Source organism: Eretmochelys imbricata, chromosome 8 (genome assembly GCF_965152235.1).
Source record: "Eretmochelys imbricata isolate rEreImb1 chromosome 8, rEreImb1.hap1, whole genome shotgun sequence".
Taxonomy (NCBI): domain Eukaryota; kingdom Metazoa; phylum Chordata; order Testudines; family Cheloniidae; genus Eretmochelys; species Eretmochelys imbricata.
Window position 1 is genome coordinate 97,819,184 of NC_135579.1, and position 24,508 is coordinate 97,843,691.

General features: G+C 41.6%; 3 protein-coding genes across 5 annotated transcripts in view; 2 read left to right on the plus strand and 1 right to left on the minus strand.

Annotated features, from left to right (window-relative positions):
* Window positions 1-2,339, minus strand: part of BTF3L4 (basic transcription factor 3 like 4) — a 16,197-nt gene extending 13,858 nt beyond the window's left edge. Inside the window, exons 1-2 of the mRNA XM_077824455.1 lie at window positions 2,218-2,339; window positions 9-72 (exon numbers count right to left, since the gene is read on the minus strand). Coding sequence (XP_077680581.1) covers window positions 9-62 — 54 coding nt within the window. The 5' untranslated portion in view covers window positions 63-72; window positions 2,218-2,339. The remainder of the gene's footprint in view (window positions 1-8; window positions 73-2,217) is intronic.
* On the plus strand, window positions 2,282-23,799 carry TXNDC12 (thioredoxin domain containing 12). 3 transcript variants are annotated; one of them, XM_077824453.1, is made up of 8 exons: window positions 2,282-2,402; window positions 3,517-3,755; window positions 6,445-6,505; window positions 18,469-18,521; window positions 19,234-19,307; window positions 19,913-19,982; window positions 20,074-20,157; window positions 22,918-23,799. In XM_077824453.1, the coding sequence occupies exons 2-8, from the start codon at window positions 3,665-3,667 to the stop codon at window positions 22,995-22,997; spliced, it is 513 nt and encodes a 170-aa protein (XP_077680579.1). In that variant the 5' UTR covers window positions 2,282-2,402; window positions 3,517-3,664; the 3' UTR covers window positions 22,998-23,799. The 3 variants fall into 3 exon arrangements, with proteins under 3 accessions (XP_077680579.1, XP_077680577.1, XP_077680580.1); XM_077824451.1 differs by having other exon boundaries at window positions 2,288-2,402; window positions 3,517-3,761; XM_077824454.1 differs by lacking the exons at window positions 2,282-2,402; window positions 3,517-3,755 and adding an exon at window positions 2,617-2,641.
* KTI12 (KTI12 chromatin associated homolog) lies at window positions 8,008-11,775 on the plus strand. The gene has a single exon (XM_077824315.1). The coding sequence runs from the start codon at window positions 8,041-8,043 to the stop codon at window positions 8,761-8,763; it is 723 nt and encodes a 240-aa protein (XP_077680441.1). The 5' UTR covers window positions 8,008-8,040; the 3' UTR covers window positions 8,764-11,775.
* Window positions 23,800-24,508: the final 709 nt, after the last annotated feature.

Genomic DNA, 24,508 nt, shown 5'->3' on the forward strand with positions numbered 1-24,508 from the left:
CTTCTTACCTTTCCGCCTATTCGGACCTGAGCTTGAAGCTTGGCTAACTTTTCTTGATTCATAATGCTGTGTCTGAAGAATAAGTATACCGACCATATTAGCATGATGTTAAATTTTAAGTTTATTACACAAATCAGCTCAATTTTTATATGACACTACCTTTACTTAAAAATATTTTTAAATGTACATTATAAATTTTCAAGTTCATAGTAATGTCCTTTAAAATAATATCATAAGCAACAAAAACATTCGCTAACAAGAGCTCAAGACAATACTATATGTAAGCCGTATCATCTAAATCAGTGGTTCTCAACCAGGGATCGGGGGCCCAGAAGCAGGTTTTGGGGGTCCGCCAAAAAAAAAAAAAAAAACAAAACAGAGTAGGGCCGGTGTTCAAGTCACCTGGACCTGGGGCTGAAGCCAAAGCTTAACAACTTAGCTTTGCGGGCCCCCTGTGGCATGGGGCCTCAGGCAATTGCCCTGCTTGCTACTGCTAATGCCAGCCCTGGCTTTTAATCTACTGGATATGCGGAAAACGAGTTGTGGAACAGGCAGGCTGTGGAGTTTTTATAGCATGGGGGTGGGGGGGTGTCTCAGAAAAGGTTGAGAATCCCTGATCTAAATGACATAGAATGCAGAAGAAAATATATGTTAGGAGAAGGGACGGCATTCTGATACAAACTGACAGAAACCAGGAAATTCAAAGTCACAGTTAACACATTATTCTAATTTTAATATTAATTTACCATCCTATCAGTGTATTTGTTGTGTCCCCCCCCCAAAAAAACCCCCTCTAATAAACTTACAATACAGCTGAGTGACAGGCAACTCAATTTACTTTCTAAAACAGCATGCATTTCACAAGAGTCATTTCTAAAACTACTGCACTTTAATAAAGTAAAAATGGCAAGGTGACATTGGAAAAGGAAGTCTTTCATAAGACTGCTTTAAAATGTAAGCTTTCTTTGCCATTCCCATGATTAATCTTAATCAGTTCAGTAATATCGCAGTACATTTTGAATGAATAAATTTTATTAGGTATTCAGGCTACACAAATACCATGGTCTCACAACACCCTTCACATAATAAAGAGCTATGATATTCAACTCATCCATTATGAAGTTAAAGTATCCACTGCATAAAATGGGATGATTACTGTTTTTTCTTAAAACCAAAACCACCATAATTAGAAGGAGAGAGCACCCAACACCTTCTGTATACAGTAATTTTGGGAGTCTTTTAGCTGGTCTGCCCCAGGAAGTCATTAATGTTTCACTGGTTTCAGAGTAACAGCCGTGTTAGTCTGTATTCGCAAAAAGAAAAGGAGTCCTTGTGGCACCTTAGAGACTAACCAATTTATTTGAGCATGAGCTTTCGTGAGCTACAGCTCACTGTTCAGTAAGGAGAAACCCCTCACAACTTCCATACTTGGCAAAGAAAGAAAGGTGCTAGCCTCAGGTGGTAATGAGGGGAAAGGGATGCCAGAGCCTCCAAATACATTCACAGGAAGGAGTCCCTATAATGGACATGTCCTGAGATAGGGGCTGCCCACAAAATCCAGCTAGAAAAAAGAAGGTGGGAGAAAGATGTTTGTTTTCTACAGGAGAGAATTCCCCATCATTTTCAGCAGGAGAGGGGGTGCAGAAGAGATCCCCACAATATTAACTGCCCCCGACGCCTGGAGGGAAGCAGCGTATGCCCCTGAAAAGGAGAAGGGGACAAAATCCAGCCTTGGGGAGTTGGGAACTGATTATAGCCAAGTGGAGCAGCACCCCCTCCCCACACAATATCCAGCCCTGGGGAGGTGGGAAGTGATTATACCCCCAGGAGAGCAGCACCCTCTCCCCACACCATATCCAGTGGGTCCATGCCTTGGAACGGAGGCGGCCCTCCCAATATCCAACCCTGAAGCCCACGGGGTCTACGGTCGTGGAGAAGACCCCCTCCCCCACATCCAGCTCTAAGGGCGGGAAAGGTCCCTGCCCTGGGTCGCCCCCCATGACTAGCCCTGAAGGAAGGGGGAAAGACTCCATAGAACAAGCCGAGCTCCCTTCAGGCAGCGGGGCAGGCCCATGCCCCTCACAGCACGGACCGCTCCTCCGCCCGTGCGAGCCGGGCCGAGCCGAGCCACTGATAGAAGGGGGGGGCAGAGGGTCCGGTGCGAGGACGGGGGGATGGAGAAGCGGTGGAGGAGGGGAGGAAATAGAAAGTTCTCACCTGAGTCCGGCAAACCCTCCGCAGCCAACACGCGGCGAGAACAAGATGGCGGCCACGCCAAGCAAGGAAAGAGACAAGAGGGGCACAGAGAAAGCAAGGCCGCGGACCACGGGACCCTGGGCCCCGCCCACTCACCTCCGATTGGAAGGAACACCGAGTTATTTGCATAACATGGAAAGTTGAAGGTAGCTTCCTCTTCTTCCCTTTCGCTTTGCACACACACGCTGCAGGGGGAAACTACAAGTCCCAGCATGCAATGCACACACACACACACACACACACAGGGACTGTAGAACCAGGTCGAGGTAGTGCATCCTGGGAGCTGTAGTTTCCGTAGGAGGAGACGGGGGTGGAGGTTGTTGCTGGTCTCTGCCTTAGTCCTATGTATTCTATTACGGACTATCCTCGTGTAGGATGGAGGAGGGTATTGGTTTATTTCTGCACTGCCGTAGGCAAGGAAATTGCTTTCTCTTAGGTGCTGAGTTTGTTTGTTTTGTTGCAAAAAAGAAAAGCCGTGGTGGTTGCAAAATGGGAAAGTGTCCAGGGTTGCAAACCGAGGAAGTGTTTCCCAAGAAGATACCAGTCGCTAATTGAGCAGAGTTAGCAGCATGTTGGGATAGTTCTCAGGATTCCAGGTTTTAGAGGCTGGCTGGTCAGCATTTGTACAGTAAGGCAGACTTTAAGAAGCAGGTTTTTAAAAATGTAAGAGCTCTTGGAATCCCACAGCTTCCAATTTGTAAAACATATAAATCAAGATCTGCGATAATCCAGCTTTTACTTTCTCAGTTTGCAAACAGCTAGGCGTTAAATGTATCCAACCCCGAAGATCGTTCCGCTTTGAGCATAGTGATATATACGCTCCACTTTTTTTTTTTAACAGAATAAAATAAAACTGAAATCCACCCCCCGCTTGCAGGTACTGAAGAGCAACCGATCAATTTCGATCAATTCTCTGTCAATCGTCCAAGACATATGTAGACTGGGTTAGTTAAACATTAAATCATGCTGGTAACAATTATAGCTTTAACCAAAATCTGGATTTGAGCAATATTACTACTCCTCATGAGGGGCTGGCGGCAAAACCAGTTTGCATGTGTGAATTGGATGAGCTCCCCTTTCAAATCTAGATGAAATTACTATTTAAATGCCTCCCCCACCCCCAAGGCAATGTCTCTTCTCGGAAAGTGGCCAGTTTAGAACCAAATATGCAGAGCTGAAGCTATAGATCAGAAATAATTTTGCTAAGTCTCTGATTCAGATTTTGGGGGATCTGTTCCTTTTATTATTAACCTGATACAGGACTCTGAAGCACCACCCACATCCGCCTAACATCACTTCCTGGGTTAAAAAAAAAAAAAAAAGCACCCTAAACCAGATTTGATCTGATCTTGCTGACTGTGGCCATCGAGAAGTATTCATTGTGCTGCCGAGGATCCAAGCTGACACCATGAAGATTCAATTAACAGCAGCACTCTCCAATCTCTTTCTTTGCCTGATTTTCCTGGTGCTTACCACATCCTCTGCTGGAGAAGGGCTTGGCAAGGGTTTGGCATCTCTTTTATTTTTGCTTGTATTTAAACTTTTATGATTGCTGTAAATAAATAAGTAAATAAATCCCTAATCAGGAGGGTCCCTTCCGCGCACCCCAGAACTGTATTTAATATTTGCAATAATGCATTCAAATAGTAATCTTGATTATTTAGGTAAATTTCATCGGTAGGGGGAGTAAGGAGATAATCACTTTAGTGGTAGAACTGAGACTGAAACCTACAAGATATTATGGTGCCAGGCCATAAATTGATTATGAGCAATTGCAATGCAGCTGTGATACAGTAGGAAATGCCTTAATGTTGTGGAGTGAAGAAGAGGGGCTTAGCAGGTTTATTCTTTTTCAAAACTGTCAATTGCTGGTTGTAGCAGACCTGCCAAGTCTCATTCTCATTTAGAAGAAGATTTGTTAGTTCTGAGATAGTTTTAAGGCAGTTTTTAAAATTTCTTTGCTGTTGAAGGATTTTGTAAATGGTCTGTCAATGAAATCTCAATTAAATTTTTAATTTCCCTTTCAGATTGTCCCATTTTGACATCCCTACAACTATGCAACATAAGCACATTGGGTTATGGCTAGTAAATAGGTGATCAAGTAGATATTGTATGGTTTGTCCTATAGTTTTTATCTTTCACTACTGTTCAAATTCCAGTAAACTGTACTTCCACTAGTTTCAGAGTAACAGCCGTGTTAGTCTGTATTCGCAAAAAGAAAAGGAGTACTTGTGGCACCTTAGAGACTACTTCCACTACCATCCCCTCTCTTGTCACTTGTTCTGACTCAATCCCTTCTATCCATATTATCTTACCTTTTTACATTATTTACTGATTTCAGCTTTTCTTAATAAACCTATAGTTGTTCGACTATCCTGTACTATGATTTGGATTTATCTTTCCCCAGCTCTGTTCAGTCCACCTTACTTTATTTCTCTATCTTTGTTCTGAAGTCTGGAATTTGAGGAGCAGGTTTAGTCCATTTATAAATGTTCTTGACTATGTTCTTCAGTGACAGGGAAGAAGTATCTTTATTATTACTAGTTATCTTTTTTTGATAGTTGAATTTAAACTCTAGAGGTCCCTATTTTTAAAAATAAGGTTATTTCATAAGCTGTTGATTGTTGCATTTTGTTAGTAACAGAATTCCATTCATCGTGGAAAGGTGGTTCTTAATTTTTTTGATAATAAAACTATTAATATTAAACAGGTCATGGGAGCGAGGGAAGATTGTAATGATTTTATTTTTAATGAATGTAGTCATCCTTGCTTACTAGAAAGAAATGTGATCTAATGTATATTTAAATATAATTGATTACAAGAAATAATGCTCCTCCTCATCCCCCTGAATATTTTATGTAAGGTTCCCTTGAGCTAAATGTACCCCATACCCCCAGTCTTGTCCCCATTGACATCAGAGACTTCTACTGCCTGTTTACAGCCTGATTAAGCTAAATGCTTAAGCACGCATATACTTAAATCACATTGAACTAGACTTAAGCATGTACTTAAAGTAAAGCACACAGTTAAATACTTTTGCAGAAAAGGGACTTTAATAGGCAATAGAATTTGGTCCCATACAGAAATATATCGTACCAGTACGGTTATATTTTTAATAAATGGCAAAGATGCCTGGAGGCCTGGATAGGCACACTTATGTACTGTTTAACTCTAAATAGAAAAATAGCATAGTGATAGGTGAAAGCCATGCTGTTGTATGGGTGTAATTCATAATGTGTAAAAAAAGCAAAAAAAAATGGCTGAGAACTTAAACATTGGACAGTAACAGGCTGCGAATCCCAGTGGTGATTGAACCTGGTGATATTCTATAGAAAAAGAGCTCTCAGCTCTGTTTGTATCTGTTTCCATCGCTTCACACTGACTTAACAGACATTCTAAACTTCAGAGTGACACAGACAATCCTGCTATCTTATTCGATGGATAGTGCTGATAGCAGATCTTGGTGCCATTCTGCATCCTCTCCTTGTCTTCACTTCAGGATACACAGCTTAGATTGCATGTCTGTTAATTACAGAATTGGTGGGACTACTTGTATGAGTAAGGGCATGCAGAACTGAGCCCCCATGTTCTTTAATAATTGACTAAAAGGTATTAATATTGGAATTTTCCCCAGTCTTCTTAGACCTTGCATTATTATGAAAGAGGATTATGAAAATTAACTTTACCCAACAAATCCAATTATGAGCAAATCTTGCCTGTGCCTGCTGTGTGTCAGCTCCCTGATTACCCCAGCCTCTGGCAGTGTTCCCCGCCAGGGCTCTGCAGACCTTGCTTTCTCTCTGCAGATAGCAATAGGCACACCCGTCTCCTAAGCCCTCTGAACGCTCTCTGTAAGGTCCGGCTGCTTATTCACTGAATTACTTAGAATTACTAGGCCTGCTGTTTCTAAAGGAACAGTACCCTATAGCTTACTAGTTATATCTTAGAACACAGCTCTGCTGAATGCACAGCACGTAGGTATATGTATAGTGAAAACAAGAGTAAGTTTATTATCCAAGAACAGAGATTCAAGTGATAGTGAGTGTGAATATTGAAAACAAATGGTTACATATAAAAAATGCTTGCTAAAGAAGGGAAATAAAACTAGTTGATAGTGTCAGAAAATATATTTATCTGTCATTTGACATTTTAAATTATGCTACTTTTATAAACCTTTCCCTTTTCTAGGTTTTGGAGATCACATTCATTGGAGGACACTAGAAGATGGGAAGAAAGAGGCAGCAGCCAGGTATGTTATACAATTTAAGTTCACAGGGTGGCTTTACATTAAAAAGAAAAAAAAGATTCTGCATTGATCCTATATTTAATCAGAGCTAGTTATGTGTAAAAATATCCAGGTGGTATAGGAGAACCTACAGACCCAGATAATACATCAGAGAGAAGACATTTAACATTTGAGAATGATAAGCTTTGATACTGCAATCAGATCTTCCAGGTAGATACATCCTTGAGGCCGTGTAGATCTTCATAGGTTTACATAGATCTACCCACAGATCCAATTGCTGGATTGAGGCTTTATTGCATCATTGAGCTGAAAAGAAAATTCTCATGCTTTTTGACAACCTACTACAATATAGAAAGAGACATGGGCCCCAGTCCTGCAGACATTTAAACTAGTGCTTAACTTTACATACATGAATAGGTTTTTTGGAACTCAACAGGACTACTTGCAGTTGCATGCATAAATGTTTGCAGGACTGAGGCCATAGAGTTAATTGAAAAGATTATTTTATATCTGTGACACCAATCTGGAAGTGTAAAATATTTCCTTATTTTAAAAAATATAAAAATTACATACTAGATTTTTATGAAAGATATAGCTAGAATTTGAATTTTGCATTCAAACTGATCCATCTGTTTTCTCCCACTCACAATATGAGAATGTGTAGTGAGGACATAAAATTAACATAGCAGGTGCAGTTAGAGAATTCTAAGGTGGCACTTAACTGTACGTAATGGTATCCATGCAATATGCCTTTCCAAAAACCACTTTACTGCAGTATTTGTGGTAATTACTGCACTATTGTTTTTCCATAGAAAAGTATGTGACCTTACGCAGTTCGTCTTACATTTAGTGAGACAACAAGCTAGTGGGAGGGAGGTTGTCAAGCCTTGGCAGTGAGATGTCTCTTCCTTAGTCTTGGCTAATGCAGTGAATGGTCAGTCAGTGAATTTCACAGCCCCATCTTCCATTGCTGGAAGGGCAGACCCAGGTGACGTATCTAGCCAGATTCTGTAGTATCTGAGTGTCTGTGAGTGGCAAAGCTTGTATGAGACCAAGGAGTACATAGGTGAGACAAAACCTTGTGTGTAGGTGAGACAAAATCTTTGTGTGTGTGCGTGGGTGTGTGCTATGGGGTGGCTGAGCGCTGTGGCCTGCGGTGGCACTATGGGGTGGCTGTGCACTATGGAGAAGCTGTGTACAATGGCCCGGGGTGATGCGCTGTGGGATGGTAGTGCCCTGCAGGGTGACTGTGTGACCTGGGGCGATGCCCAGTGGGCTGGCAGTGCTGTGGGGTGGCTGGCTGCCGTGGCTGGTTGCTATGCGGTGGGGCGCTGTGGCTGGGCCACACTGTGACGTGCTTCCCTCGCCCCCAGCCCTCCCTTCCCTGCATAGGGGCGTTAGAGCCTGACATCGCCTCCTGCTGAGGGCCAAGCTCTCTTGTGGCCCTGGGGCCGGGAGTGACGTTCGTTGCCCGCCCCGGATGTGCTTGCGAGGGACTTCCGGGTTATAATGGCGGCGTCCCTGGCTGCGGCCGGAAGATGCCGCTCGTGGTGCTGTGCGGGCTGCCGGGCAGCGGGAAGAGCCGGCGGGCCGAGGAGCTGCGGGGGGCGCTGAGCGCGGAGGAGCGGCCGGTGCACGTGGTGGCGGAGGCCGCGGGGGGTCGCGCGGCGCTGCGGGCCGAGGTGGAGCGGCGGCTGAGCCGGCGGGACGTGGTGATCGTCGACGCGGGGAACGAGTTGAAGAGCTTCCGCTACGAGCTCTACTGCGTGACCAAGCATGCGGGCACGCCGCATTGCCTGCTGCACTGCTCGGGGGGCGCCCCGCATCCGTCCGCGGGCCCCTTCGAGACCCCGGACTCGCGGAACCGCTGGGACCGGCCCCTCTTCACCGTGCACGGGCAGGAGCCGCTGCCGCTGGCGGAGATCCGCGCCGCCCTCTTCGAGAGCAGGCCGCCCCCGCCCAACCAGTCCACCCGCTCGCAGCCCCTGCAGTCCGCCGGCTTCCTCCACCAGCTGGACCGGGTCACCCAGGAGGTGCTGGCTGCTGTGCTGGCCGCCCAAAGGAGCGGGGCCCAGCCTGGGGAGCTGATCCAGGTGGCTGGGGCCAGCGAGGGGCTGGTGCTGAGCCGGCCCCTGGGCATGGCTGAGCTGAGTCGGCTCCGAAGGCAGTTCATCAGCTACACCAAAATGCATCCCAGTGAGGAGAACCTGCCCCAGCTGGCCAACATGTTCCTGCAGTACCTGAGCCGCAGCATCCAGTGACCCCTGTAGTCTCCCTAGTCCAGTGTCTGAACAGGAGGCTGACTAATGGGGTCCAGTCACCGAGAGCCTCCACATCCCCCAAAATAAGAGTCTATGCTAATGGGAAGTTGGCTGTCCCTAGTCCCTGGTCTCCAGTGCCTGGACCAGAAGTCTGTGCTGATAGGAGGGCCCTGCATTGCCCATCATCTGAGCAAGAGTATCCAACCAGAGCGGGTATGGAGAACCAGCTGCGGTGGTCCACGATTTCTGCTAACAGGAGTAGTGGGTGTGCACACCCCTCCCCCCACCCCCAAGTAGCAGCCTCAGCATCTGAGTAGGAATGCCTAACAAGGGCAGCTACAAGCAGCTAGCCATTGCATCCTCAAGCATCCCAAAAGTCTACTAATGGGGGCTATGGAGAGCCAAACCCCATTAACCGTATAGTCTCTGCAGTGTCCAAAGAGGAATGCTACAGGGGGAGCTGAGCTCTCATGCTGCTGCAGCATCTTGAGGAACGATAATCTTTCATCTGGGTTTTTTTGTGCCTGCCCTAAATAAGGCAAGGATAAAATGGATTCATCAGACTGTACAAAGGAGGCCTTGCTACTCCAGGATTGGGACTTATAGCCTTTTTAAAAACTGGGGGTGTTTTCAAAAGTTTTTCTGAACCCAGGAAATTAATCTTCAGTTTGGACAGTGGAAATATGTTTACTTTGTGAACTCAAATGTCTGTCTCTCTTTTTGAAATCCTGTGCCTGGGATGGAATGAAATATTTAATTTACTTTCAAAACAATTATTTCAGCAACTTTCTGTGGCTTCCTTTCCAAAGTCATTGGCAGATCCTGGGCTAAATACACTAATTGTTCAGTTAACAGCAGGTGCTCTCACAATGAGGATGATCTGAATTGTGCTTCATTATTACAGTATCTGCTCTGATTGCATACACCCCTTGGAACTCTTTTATATGCCTTAATTAAGAGATTATATGGGGAGTTAGTGCATGGCAAGCTGGGGTGTAAATCTACATGCTGTAGCATGCTTCCCAGTACCTGTCTGCTTGCACCTCCTGCTGTGCACTAAAATTTCCTTAGTGCTCTGTGAACAGTAGTAGGTTAAAAGCACACTAGGTAATTTTTAGTGAGCACCAGCATGGGCCACACAGTCAGTGCATGGTATACTAGAGCGCTGTAGATTTACACCGCGGCTTGCCATGTACTAATTCTGCTGTGTAGACATACCTGCTTGCTAACTCAGTTTTGGATCCTGTCCTTCTGTTTAACCCTAATCTTAGTATGAACCCTCTCCCTGCATATGCATACCTGCTTCTCTTTGCCTTTTGAGGAAGGCTTCCCTCCCTGTTAAACATTCATTTATTTGTCTGGAATGATGGCATAAAGTGGGGGGCGGGTCACTTCAGTGAGTACAAAAGTTCATATGCTCTGACTACCCAATAATATATACCAGTCAGTACGTGGATTTGTATATTGTGAGACTGAAAAATGACTATAGCTGCTATGTAAAGAGACCCCACTTTGCCCCCTGTGGGCAATTAAACTGGAAAGAATAAAAGCTGGGAAGTGTGTGGTCAAAAGCAGTAAAACATCTCTGATACCTGATTTGCTGAGAATTCTATTTTAGTAATTATAAACTCCTCAATTCAAAATCTGTCTAGAAAAGTTTGCCCTTGATAGTAGTGTGTGGTACTAGACCAGGTGCTGGCTGGCTGGACTGTGTTCACTTATTAAATGGGAATCATTGATACTGTTATAACTTCAGTATATCTTTTGGATAAATCTGTCACCCTACTGCTGAAGAAAATTTAAAGAGCAAAATCATGTTGGGCTACATGAAAGAAATCAGTCAGGGTGTAACATTCTATTTTCTCAACATCCCTTAGTTCGTTTGATGTTCTAATATTAGTTTGGGCAGGAAAATGTGTGCCCATGTTCTGTGTATGCTACAGAGAAGCAGCTTCTATACTGATAATATATTTCTGTGGTTAAAATTGGAATTGACCGTATATGCATCTCTTAGCACAATTTCCCCCCTTTCTTGGTACTCAGAACTATAATTGGTTATAACTGGAAGGACGCTTCCATTCATACCTCTCATTCTTTCCTATAAATTTAAGTAATTCAATGCCGTCATCCACTGCAAGTTGGAACAATATAATGTAAGGAACAGTCTCGTTTAAAATGAATCAAGCATTAGCACTGCCACCACTGCCCTGGGAAGACTTTTACAGTTTTATAAGTTTAATTGGTAAAAATCCCATGCCACACTCCTCTAACATCCTGGCTCCTTGCCTGCATCTATTGTGTGCTTTCTCTGGTGCCAGATTGCCTTCTGTGCTCTCCATGTATCAGCTGTCCTTGCAAAGATACTGTTACTCTCCACATGGGAGTATTTCTTGCCCCATATCCCTCTGGCTGCAGCAGCCTCTGGCTCTGTGAAGGGATTTGGGATCTTATCTTACTAAGGGTGTGTGGCCATTGTGATGTGGCTTTAAAAATCCTTCTGTTACATTTTTCCTTTTACGTGCCACTCTCTTGTTAGAAACAGACTATAAGGTGCAAAGAGACACTGTCAAGACTCTTAGAGGTGTGAGGTAGAAAAAACCTTAATGGATCACCTCTCTGCTAATGCAAACCTGTTCTTGGCAGAGCGTTTTGTTTTGTCCTGTCTTCAAGTATCCGAAGTGATGGTGTGCACTACTTCATTTAAGACATTATTTCCACAGCTTAATGTATCTAACTACTGGATTTTTTTCTCCCTGATATTCAGATAAATTGTCCTTTTCTCCATCAGATTATTCCTAGTTATAATTCCATACTTTCTTGCTTAGTTTTTCTTGTATGCAAACAAGATCTGGATAACCCTATACAGCTGATAGACTTGCATGACTTTTTGTAATTTGTGTAAACAGTTTTTATAACATTTCCTTGCAGTGATAACAGGCCAAATGTTATAGCATTATACTGTTTGCATGAAAACCTGAAAGTGATTATAAATAAAAGTGAAACACACTTTCATATCTATAGTGAATCATCCAAACTGAGGTATCTGCAGCAAATGAACAACATGAGTGGAAATGTTGCCCCGACTGAAGTAATGAGCAAGAAATTCAACTTCTGAAATTCTTACTTTTAATGTAAGGTGTCAAAAAATGCTATGTAAAACTTGTTTAAAAAATTAGACTCCACCTTATAGTGACCACCCTGTACATTTTTCCATAAAATTTTGTTTTCAAGAAAACAAAGGTATTTACTTTTATTTTCACTAGTAGTAGCAGCTAGCCAGTAAACTTACCTCCATCAAAGCTGTTTTGGACTACCATGATTCATATTTAATTAAAAACTTCATGCAGTGTAACTTCTTACTCTTGTTACCCAATCACAATTTGTGTCTAAATTGACATTTGTAGCGGCCCTTTCCTATGTTCTGCACCACATGATATGAGATATACATAGCTAGAAATCTAGATACCACATCAGGCATACTCCCTCCCTAAGGCTAACGCTTTCAGGTTCTGTCTAGAATGGCTTCATATTCCTATATCCAAAACAACTTTAAAAAAACAACTTGATGACTTAAAATGCAATATTTTGAGGTAAAGGAAAGTCAAGGCTTAGCTGATATACAAATCTTGGGGGAAATATTGTTTGCCTGCATATTTTCAAAAAACCCCTAGTTTACTGAAATAATCCATTCCAATCAAATCACATGTGTTTGTTTTTTTTCAATTCTACCTGTAATTCTGCCAATTTCTGATCATGTGTTAGACCATGTCATTCAGAAATATTTTAACATACTGCTAAATTTCATACTTCCCAAACTGGAGAAAATAAAGACATATATTAAACCCCCAAAAGTCTATCCTAGAGACGGCGGCTTTCTAGTGCGGATGAATCTTGCTGTCTGGAAAGTGTTTATATAATTGTGAGATGTTAGTGAAGAAACAGAGGTGCTTTCTAGGACAAGATTTTAGAAGAACTTGTTTGCTTGGAGTTAATATATGAACAGGTATTATCTTTGTATACAGAATAAGTAGGACCTTTACTGGAACCCAGTGTCCACACTTTGGAAAGGGCTCAGAAAAGAGCTACTAGAATGATTTGATGTCTGGAAAACCTGTCTGACAGTGAAAGACTTAAGAAACTCTATTTAGCTTATCCAAGACAAGGTTAAGAGGTGACATTATCTACAACTACCTGCATGGGAAGAGATTTCTGATAGCACATGACTCTTTAATCTAGCAGACAAAGGTATAACAAGATCCAGTGATCTGAAACTGAAGCTAGGCAAATTCAGACTAGAAATAAAGTGCAAATTTTAAACAGTTAAGTAATTAAGTAGTGGGACAACCTGTATAGGGATATAGTGGGTTCTAAATCACCGGAACTCTTTAAGTGACTATGAGATGTATTTCTAAAAGATGTAAAATTTTTATTAAAGTTAATGTTAAAAAAATGTATAATACATAGGTTGGGAAAAGAGTGTGTACATCTGGGTATAGTGGTTAGATTATTCACAAAAATGAGGTTAATTTTTAAGTCACATGATACATAGAGTACATAATCAGCAATAACCCAAATTTAGGTGAATAGATTTAAGAATACAGTTTAGATACTAGAATCCGAGTACTCAGGTACATCACTCATGAAAAGTTGTACAGAGATTTGGTTGTGGAAAGCAAAATATATCAATGAGTGGAGATTGTCCCTCAGTAATTGAGAATTAGGTTGGTTGTCCACTTAGAATATACAATCCATGAGGAAAGTATTTGTTACGTTCCTGACTGCACTTCTCATTGGCACTCCAGCTCATCCCTCCTGGTATTGCCGATGTCCAGTGATGTGTTCTATATAGATGTCCCTCGACCACCTGATTGTGTCCGACACCATGAGTTGCTGCATCAGCCAAGCATAGTGTTGACTGATTCTGCATTCTAGCTCAAACTGAAATTATGGGTTTGATGTAGAAATTAGTGGGTGTGGCTCTGTGACCTGTGTTATGTAGGATGAAATAGACTAGAAGATCATAATGGTCCCTTCTGGCTTTAAAATCTACAAACATAGGAGAATAACGTTTCTACTTTTTCTTGGGAGTCTTGTTTAGTAATAAGTATACATGAAGTAACTGGCAAATCAATATTTGGACTCTTCCTTTGCAGAAAGTTTCAACAAAAACTTCTAGTAGTTGATTGTTTAAAATAGGGGTTCCCTCAATGTCCTTCAAATCATGAGCCCACATCCTGCAGCTCTCCACACTTCCTCCTCAAGTGAGCCCCAAGATACTTTTGGTGATTCCCACAGTGCTTCATAGAAAGGAACATAGAAATCAACACTGGTTTATGGAATGCTTCTGATAGTGGACTGCTGCTTCATCAGAAAGTCTAGAGAAAGGGAATGGGCTCATGAAATTATCTTTTGATAACCTTTTGCCAGAAGCTGAGACTGGACAACCTGATAATTGCCCTGTTCTGTTCATTACTTCTGAAGCATCTGGCACCAGCTGTTGTTAGAAGACGGGATATTGGGCTAGATGGACCATTGGTCTGACCCAGTATGGCCATTCTTATGTTCTTACCATTCTGTTGCCATGACATCATTCCTGTTATAGTAGATGATTGATAGATTTTTAGGGTCTGACAGAGTGACCAGCTGCAATGTAACTATACCAATAGCCATCATTACCACTTAGAGAATGAGATTGTTCTGGGCTTCAGCCATTGATCAGCTTATTCATTACTATTTTTTAACTGCTTCATAGTTTGTTTTTTTTTATTATTTTTATTTTTTAAACTGTCGGCAATAAATAGAGTTTGCCATCTGTGTCTACTGAATTCCTGGGTTTCCTATTACTGCTACCACTGGTAGCAGACACAGTGAGCATGTTAGTGAAAACAGGGCTCCAGGTGGCTGTTGGCATAGTAAGCACTGTGTCTGCTAGCCTTTCTCAGAGCAGAGCTGTGTGACATGGTGGTTAAATGTCCTACATGCATGCCTGTTATTATTTTTTCCTAGCTAGAAATGTGAACATCATATTTATTACCTAGCTAGAAATGTGAACATCACATTTAAAATGTAGCAATGTCTCTTTTGCTCAGGGCAGTTTACTGTAGTGCTCCTGCCGGCCCTACCAGGTGCCTCCTAGAAACTGGGAAACGTTAGGAAAAATCTCTAGTGCACTCAAGGTCCTTCTGTCTAATTGCCTAACAGATTGAATTTAATGCAAAGGAGGTTAGAGAATTTGAACGCTGGAAAAGTTGTTGGATGGCTGTAACATATCCTGAGGCTACAACCTGGAAAGGACGGACCACTGTGCCCCCTTAACACTCCTCCCTGGGCTGTGTCTTACAATGCCGTGCTAGTGACAAGTAGCAAACCCCTTCAGGTGCTCTGATCACTCTGCCAACAGCATGCAGAGACATGCCCAGCTAAGTTGCATGAATGCTCTCGAAGCTACTCATGAACTATACAGAAAGAGAGACACCAGCAAATCTCTCAGCTCCCAAGCCTTGCACCCCAGAAATGTAACCATCTTTTGCTGCTCGAGACCTTCTCTTGAATGATGCAAATTCATTAATTAGTACACTACTTTGTCAAAGGATAGTGGATGTGCCCCAGCCTTTGTAATCTGAGCAGATTCCCCAAGCACTTCAAACAAATTCACTGGTAAGGATAAAACATTAAAATAAGTTTATTAACTACAGAAAATAGATTTTAAGTGATTATAAGTTTTAGCATAGAGGTCTCAGAGTAGCAGCCGTGTTAGTCTGTATTTGCAAAAAGAAAAGGAGTACTTGTGGCACCTTAGAGGCTAACCAATTTATTTGAGAATAAGCTTTCGTGAGCTACAGCTCACTTCATCGGATGCATAAAGTAGAAAGTACAGTGAGGAGATTTTTTACATACACACAGACCATGAAAAAATATACATTGTAAGGAGAGCGATCACTTAAGATGAGCTATTACCAGCAGGAGAGTGGGGTGGGGGGAGAGAAAACCTTTTGAAGTGATAATCAAGGTGGGCCATTTCCAGGAGTTAACAAGAAAGTCTGAGGAACAGTGGGGGGTGGGGGGAATAAACAAGGGGAAATAGTTTCACTTAGTATAATGACTCAACCACTCACAGGCTCTATTCAAGCCTAAGTTAATTGTATCCAATGTATCTCTCGTTGGAGTCTGTTTTCGAAGTTTTTTTGTTGAAGGATAGTCACTTTGAGATCAGAAATCGACTGTCCAGAGAGATTGAAGTGTTCTCCGACTGGTTTATGAATGTTATAATTCTTGACATCTGATTTGTGTCCATTTATTCTTTTGCGTAGAGACTGTCCAGTTTGTCTAATGTACATGGCAGAGGGGCATTGCTGGCACATGATGGCATATATCACATTCGTAGATGTGCAGGTGAACAAGCCTCTGATAGTGTGGCTGATGTGATTAGGCCCTATGATGGTGTCCCCTGAATAGATATGTGGACGTAGTTGGCAATGGGCTTTGTTGCAAGGATAGGTTCCTGGGTTAGTGGTTCTGTTGTGTGGTGTGTGGTTGTTGGTGAGTATTTGCTTCAGGTTGGGGGGCTGTCTGTAAGGACTGGCCTGTCTCCCAAGATTTGTGAGAGTGATGGGTCGTCCTTCAGGATAGGTTGTAGATCCTTGATAATGCATCGGAGAGGTTTTAGTTGGGGGCTGAAGGTGACTGCTAGTGGCGTTCTGTTATTTTCTTTGTTGGGCCTGTCCTGTAGTAGGTGACTTCTGGGAACTCTTCTGGCTCTGTCACTCTGTTTCTTCACTTCAGCAGGTGGGTATTGTAGTTGTAAGAATGCTTGATAGAGATCTTGTAGGTGTTTGTCTCTGTCTGAGGGGTTGGAGCAAATGTGGTTGTATCCTAGAGCTTGGCTGTAGACAATGGATCGTGTGGTGTGGTCTGGGTGAAAGCTGGAGGCATGTAGGTAGGAATAGCGGTCAGTAGGTTTCCAGTATAGGGTGGTGTTTATGTGACCATCGCTTATTAGCACTGTAGTGTCCAGGAAGTGGATCTCTTGTGTGGACTGGTCCAGGCTGAGGTTGATGGTGGGATGCAAATTGTTGAAATCATGGTGGAATTCCTCAAGGGCTTCTTTTCTATGGGTCCAGATGATGAAGATGTCATCAATATAGCGCAAGTAGAGTAGGGGCGTTAGGGGACGAGAGCTGAGGAAGCGTTGTTCTAAGTCAGCCATAAAAATGTTGGCATACTGTGGGGCCATGCGGGTACCCATAGCAGTGCCACTGATTTGAAGGTATACATTGTCCCCAACTGTGAAATAGTTATGGGTGAGGACAAAGTCACATAGTTCAGCCACCAGGTTTGCTGTGACATTATCGGGGATAGTGTTCCTGATGGCTTGTAGTCCATCTTTGTGTGGAATGTTGGTGTAGAGGGCTTCTACATCCATAATGGCCAGGATGGTGTTTTCAGGAAGATCACCGATGGATTGTAGTTTCCTCAGGAAGTCAGTGGTGTCTCGAAGATAGCTGGGAGTGCTGGTAGCGTAGGGCCTGAGGAGGGAGTCTACATAGCCAGACAATCCTGCTGTCAGGGTGCCAATGCCTGAGATGATGGGGTGCCCAGGATTTCCAGGTTTATGGATCTTGGGTAGCAGATAGAATACCCCACGTCGGGGCTCCAGGGGTGTGTCTGTGCGGATTTGTTCTTGTGATTTTTCAGGGAGTTTCTTGAGCAAATGCTGTAGTTTCTTTTGGTAACCCTCAGTGGGATCAGAGGGTAATGGCTTGTAGAAAGTGGTGTTGGAGAGCTTCATAGAGGTCAACGTTGGTTACATAAGAAATTTAAAAGAAAATTGCAGTCTAAATTTGATACTTTATCAGACCAAGATTTGAATCCAGCAGTTTTTCTCACCCCATTGGATGTTCCAGGCAGTTTACAGTTCTTATTACACAGCCTGAATTCTCTTCTCAGCCTGTCAATCTCCCCAGTTCCAAGTCTTTGTCTTCCAAACAATCTTCCAGATGTTGAATGGGGGAGGAGAAAGGCACAGTGGTGATGTCATCGACCCTCATTTATACTTTCTCCAGGTGCTAGAAAGATCCTTGCAGGGATATGGGGGTTAGATAGCCCTCATTGTGAACATGCCCTCTCTGAGGAGTCACTGGGAGAATGGATTCTTCTTAATGGGTCATAAACACATCTGACTGGTCCTGGTGTAAATCTGTCTTGTCAGTGTTAGTTGCTTCTTTGTTGCCAATGAAAGACTAGCAGTGGGCGTTTCCCAGATACAACATATTTCAGTAACACACACACAGCAAAACTTCATAACTTCAGATACAATGGTAACACACATAATTCAACAGAATAGTAATGTTCAACCAATCATAACTTCTCAAAGGATACCTCACAAGGTATACTTTGTACAAAATATAATCCGATCACAGTGGTGATATGGGGGTTCCAGAGTACTATTTTGAGGTACAGAGTATCACAAGGCATTTTATTGGATTATTTGGTGCTGATGGTTATAACTTGGGAAGACTTTAGCAAGGAAATGAAGCTTCGGGAGCACAATAGAATCAGTTTACATCTATGACTTTTTCCAGTAGGTAGGGCCTTCTTTAAAAGTTTTAATTACTGGAAAGTGCATTTTCAGAGTTTCATTCAGGAATGCAGTCTTGTTAAGTGTCTTAGAATTGATATCAGTTGTGCTTTGTTTTTTTTCTAAAGTGGTTTGCCTCTAATGATTATCATCCACAAGTCCTGGTGTGGCGCTTGCAAAGGTATGTGAATTTAATTCTAGAGCACTTTAAAATCCTTAATGGAAGGTTTCGTTATACAAGTCTATTATTATTTACATTTGAAGCATAGCATGTGTAGTATTTTGCTTTTTGCTCAGATCAATATAGTAGCGCACAAATAGAAATCTTCAATGCAATAAATTAATAGCTGTCCAAATCCATGCTATAAATTGGTTATTAAAAAAACACACCAAATGGGAGGTACCTTCCATTTCTATTGAAGGCTTAATCCTTGGTATGGAAAATTATAAAAGTTTGAAAGAACAGTAAACCTGCATATTCCAACTGGACTTTCTCAGTGGATGGTTAGATTTTTGTCTTGTTCAGTGATATAATGGAGCTGGCTAACTATAATGACATAGGTCTAAAAATTAGGTGAGGTGGTTTGGGTGACTGGTAATGGGACAGAGAAAGGTTTTTTCTTCTGTACCATTGGTTCAAAAATTACCCATGTGACTATTTTTGGCCAGTATTCATTATCTGACTGATCACTGAGGATTGGGCTGGTTAACTTTCACTCTGTGTTATGGGTTCAGTAATTTAAGACAAAGATTCAGTTACTTACTATTCAGAGTCAAGCATCTAACCTCTGGAAGAAGGGATGGAGTGGTGATTTTGGTGTAGGCCTGAATTATGATTTTTTTTTTCTTACACAGTTTTCTCTTTTCTCCCCCACCCTTCTTTTTCTTCTTAGCTTTAAAGCCAAAATTTGCTGAATCCAAGGAGATCTCCGAACTTGCCCATAATTTTATTATGGTAAACCTTGAGGTAGGCTTCCCTACAGTTCATGTCCATACTACTATTTTGTAACTGAGCATTTCCCCCTTATTTCTTATCATTATTTATTTCTCCTGACTCCATCCCTTCCTAACTAAATTCTTATAATTATTTAATAGATACAAAGTATTGACTGATATAACTGATCGTTTAAAAAATAAAACCTTTACTGTATTGTTATATGGTTTTATTCATGCAGCTGATTCCGTTCCATTTTTTTTATTAACAATCTGTACATTATACTATTCCCTAATAATAAGAAAGGAAATTGCTTTTCTATACAGATTTATGACCTATAAAACATTCCAGATACCTATAAAACTCCAAAATAGTGAGTCCATTTAATGTAAACTGATGAAAATATTTGATTTACAGTTATTTTTAAAACTGTTACTTGTTGGGTGACCTTTTTACTTTGTTGGCAAAAGTAGAGGATTTTGCACTCATTTATTTTCTTTTCAAGCTGTTCATGTTAGTTAAAACTACCATTTTATAACAACCATTGGAAGAAAATAGCTTTAAAGTAAATGTTACATTTTGTTAGATCCCTTGCTTAGAAAGGAGAATTTTGTCTTACATCTGTCTTGCACCCATAGGATGAAGAAGAGCCAAAGGATGAAGCTTTTAGCCCTGATGGTGGTTATATTCCCAGAATCCTTTTCATGGGTAAGGCATGCTCACTGTTGTTACAACCTCTTATAGGACTACTTTGTCATCTTCACCACTTACACATTTTAATCACTTTCTCGTTTCACAGATCCCAGTGGGAAGGTCCATTCAGAGATTATTAATGAGAAGGGAAACCCAAGCTATAAGTATTTCTACATCAATGCTGATCAAGGTATGCGAGAATGAGCTCTAAATTTGAATTGAGTGGGAGTGCATTGCAGGTATGTCATAGGAATGGCAGCTATTGTGAGCTTGTTTTTTGAGTGGAGGTAACCTATAGTTCACAGCAGTTGCGAATTATACCTGATACGTCACGCGCAGTTCGAGTCTAGGTTGAGGCACGTGAACCAAGTCCACAACTGCAGAGTTCCCAAAGATACTAAGTTTATTATGCTCGAGCGTGGTGCCCCCCTGCTAGTCAGAAGGGGACCCCGAATGCAGGTTATACAAAGATTATATACCTTGTAGCAAAGCATGTTGCCCTTGTGCATCGGAAACCTTAGCCAATAGACAAACCGTTCCCTTATCTACCACCTATCCCTGCTAGGTACATTCCCCGTGCTAAACCATTACTTCAGCTATACAACATGGTCCTAAAGCAATGCATCAGTAACTTTTCTTATCAGGATGGGAGGCCCACATCACAAGGCCAGGAGGCAGGGAGTTAGGAACAGACAAAGAACAGAAACCGGGAGTCGAAACAGGCTGGAAACAAGGGGGAGGTTTTCACAGGAATGCAGTATCTAAGGAACACTCCTCCTGGTGCATGATGTGCTTGCTTTTAGACAATGGTGGGCCCAAAACCAAAATGGAGTCACATATGCTAACTTTTCCTTAACACAGCACAACTGGAAGCTGTTACAAATAAGGTGAATGAGTGGCTTTTTTGCACCTTGTGGGTGGATGGATTGACCTCTATTACAGAATCATGATGTAAAATAAAAGCATTTCTGATCATTTAAAATTCAGCCTTTGATGTTACATATCCATCTGTGACTTCTGATGTAAATGTGGACGCTTCTCCATTTGTGTGCTTTCCCTTTTCACACAACTGTAAGACGACAACCTCATTTAAGAAGAATTAATTTACCTTATGTTTTCTATCTCTTCAGTAAAGTATCTAAATAGCCATTAGGACCAGGTGCTAGCTGTGAGCAATGTGGCCCTGTTATGTGTGATATAAGCTGGTTAATTAACAACGCTGTTCTCAAATCAAGAAATGTCTAATTGTGAATCTTTTGGGCCCTGTCTACACTATGGAAACTTTTTCCAAAAATATCTTGCCAGCCCAACTCTACCAGTATAAGCAACCTTCAGAGCCCTAGTATAGGCCAGTTGCTGCTAGAATTTTAAAAATCATGTCATCTAACCATGTTAAGAGCGGGTCTGATTGGCACACCTGTAATCAGTGTCAGTCTATATTATGGAGTACTTGTGGCACCTTAGAGACTAACCAATTTATTTGAGCATAAGCTTTCGTGAGCTACAGCTCACTTCATCGTGTAGCTCACGAAAGCTTATGCTCAAATAAATTGGTTAGTCTCTAAGGTACCACAAGTACTCCTTTTCTTTTTGCGAATACAGACTAACATGCCTGTTACTCTGAAACCAGTCTATATTATGACTTCCAAAATTGCTAACACCAGTGGAGATGATCTGGTGGGAGATTGTAGACATGGCCCTAAAATAATCAGTTGGGAAGAGTAGTGATTCTGTTTTTTGGAGGGTGATGAAGAGGAATAATAAGGAAAAAAAGTGACCTCTCTAAGGGTTTGCCAGTCCTATAGTCCATCACATCAGCATCATACCTGATATTAAGGTAAACTAAGCCCCACTTATAGAATGTACTTAGTTCATCATGCAATTTACTGGTACATTTCAAATAGTGGTGTGTTGGTTGTCTTGGATACTGAATCACAGGTATCCACAAAACAGCATGTAGAGCAGTGCAGGCTTCCCCATGCCGGCTCCCTTGTTTACCTTGACCCTGGAGAGGCCACCTGCCTGTGAAAGAATAGTTCAGGTTCACTGCTCACCTTGCTGTTGAGAGAGCCAACAAGGCCGAGAGCTGTGACACTGTGTTTTGTGCATGGTAAAGCAGAGGGAATCTTTCTAATTATATTCTGAATGTAAAAATCTCAATTCCTCTTAATTGTTCTGGTAGAGATTTTTTCAATGGCGCCTGAGAGAAGCAGGCACGAAACTGCCATTGAAGTAACGAACCACAGCAGAATGGCTTAGGTGTGCTGATGGGGATAGATGCAGGCAAAGCTTTGTTCTGTTATATTAAAGGTGACCCATAAAAGAGAAAAATAGGTTTCTGTTGAATTTTGCGGCTGTGACTTTTTAAAAGAACAAAACAAAAACACTCTCAGGCTTTATACAAGATTTTTTTTTTTTAAATTTATCTTTTACCTTAGAAATATCAGGAATATCAAAACTTGCCTTTCTTGGTAATACTGGAGAGGGTCTTAGAGATGTGGATTGTTAGGGGAGTGCTGAACTTTAAATACAGATACCCAAGTGTATTTCAGCCATTTAAGTTGTGAGCAAAAAAAGTGATTAAAAATTACTTCCCTCTCAAATTATCAGGTTTCATGTGCCTATTATCTGATGTCATAATCCTGCTAGTTCTTTCTTTGTCCATAGAGTCTGCCAACAAAAATAGGGTAGATGAGGCATGAACTTAAAAAAGGTATGGGAAAGGGAAGAGAGTACGAGTGGGAGATATTTAATGCTTCTTTATCCATCAAATAGAAGCCAAAAAGAGCATAACTCTAACTTTTTTCTTTTGCAGGCTACTTCCAACGGGTTTATTCTATAAGATTGCACCATTGGTTGATAAAAATACTTTTCATTATGCACTTCCTTACTTGATCCATATCATGTGTAGTAATGATCCAGCTGATATTCTATGTATTTAATTTGACAGTTATCCAAGGAATGAAGGAAGCCCAAGAGAAGCTGACAGGAGATGCTTTCAAACAAAAACATCTTGGAGATGAATTATAATATATATATTGAACGTTCCTTTTCCATCACCCTGAAGCTCTGAAAGGATAAATAATTTTTTTTTTTTAAACCTTTAAACGTACCAAGAAATATACTGCACTGGAAGGACGTAATTCTCCTCTCACTATCTGATTTTTCACACACCTCCATCAAATACAGTGTTATCTTCTCCTCCCCGTCTAGTTTACACTTCAGTGCTTATTTATAGCTGATGTACTTGCATACACAACCTCATCTTGAATGGATATGTCAGATCTGTCCGTGTAAACAATGACCACTAGTATCCAGAGGCCTAGATCTTACCCTCTTAAGAGGAATGATTTTTACGTTTTCAAATTGCCAACACTTGGTCTCCAATCAGCGCTTGCTCCCCCACGTCTGACTGACATTGTCATCCCTTTGATTTCAGTGGGGAAACTCATGAGTAGGAGGATGTGACTCAAGCCTGCTCTATTCTGAAAAGCCAAAAAATATCAAACCAATAATTTTGCCATGAACACTAACACAAGTAGAGTTATTTTCATTAATATCTAAGAGTCGCATGTGGAATATTCACTCTGAACATTTTTTTTCTTGTAGGAACTCTTTGTGACTTGACTTTACTTGCATTCAGGTTGAAACTCCACCTATCTATTGTATGTTCATCTTTCAATTGTTTTATTAAGAGAAGATGGATTATATCGAAGCATTATGGGGTTCTCCCCCTTTTTGCAGAATGTTTTTGGAGAATGTCTTGCCATCGCATTGTACTGTATTTTTGTACTACGGTGAAAAATAAAAATGAAACTTTTTAAGAATAAAATGCATGGTGAGGTTTTTGGGGGGAATGGAGTAATTTTCCATTCCTTTTAGGAATTGGGGGACTTAAATATGTTTAAACTGTGGTAGTGCTGATGTTGAATGTCACAGATTAAAAAGATTTTCACTTTTTTATGAAAAATGACAATCGCTGTGCTTTTCAGTGGTTGAAACAGGCCTATTTTCTCAACGTTTAATTATTATCCAGCCACTTTTATGCTATTTAAAAGAAGTTGGGAACAGAAAAGTACCAAGCAATTACCTATTGGAACTGAAAAGAAAATGGTTTTTAATGTATCCTAAAATATATATCGCTTACCCATTTTGCATAGAAACATTTGTTGAATGAGTTACCATTGTTCTTGACCTAAACACTGTGTGTTTACTGACTGGGGAATTATCGAGTGAATCTATGGCCAGGTCTGTCTCTTTTAAAAGGCCGAAGGAAAGAATGCAAGAGAAATGTGTTGTAGAACTATGCTTTGCTAAGGCCTGGCTTGTCACGGTTCGCATAACAGTACATGGGATTTTTAACACTGTTAGTGAAAGAACTCCTGAGCAGGATTGTCCTGTTGAGTCATATAGCCATCAGCAGCAAGTACCGTTTGTGTAGCCTGCGTACGTTCCACATGCTGCTATCCCCTGTGTGCTGCCTACCAGTTGTGGAAGGGAAACTGCTCTTATACCCACGGAGAATGTGTCTCTACTACAGA

What these genes read in the sequence shown, in the direction of transcription:
- TXNDC12 (XM_077824451.1), top strand. Translation starts at nt 3,665, where the DNA reads ATGAAGATTCAATTAACAGCAGCACTCTCCAATCTCTTTCTTTGCCTG. An exon ending in AAGAAAGAGGCAGCAGCCAG is followed by an intron (nt 6,506 to 18,468) that starts GTATGTTATACA and finishes TTTTTTCTAAAG; the next exon opens with TGGTTTGCCTCTAATGATTA. An exon ending in TTATTATGGTAAACCTTGAG is followed by an intron (nt 19,308 to 19,912) that starts GTAGGCTTCCCT and finishes TTGCACCCATAG; the next exon opens with GATGAAGAAGAGCCAAAGGA.
- KTI12 (XM_077824315.1), top strand. Translation starts at nt 8,041, where the DNA reads ATGCCGCTCGTGGTGCTGTGCGGGCTGCCGGGCAGCGGGAAGAGCCGG.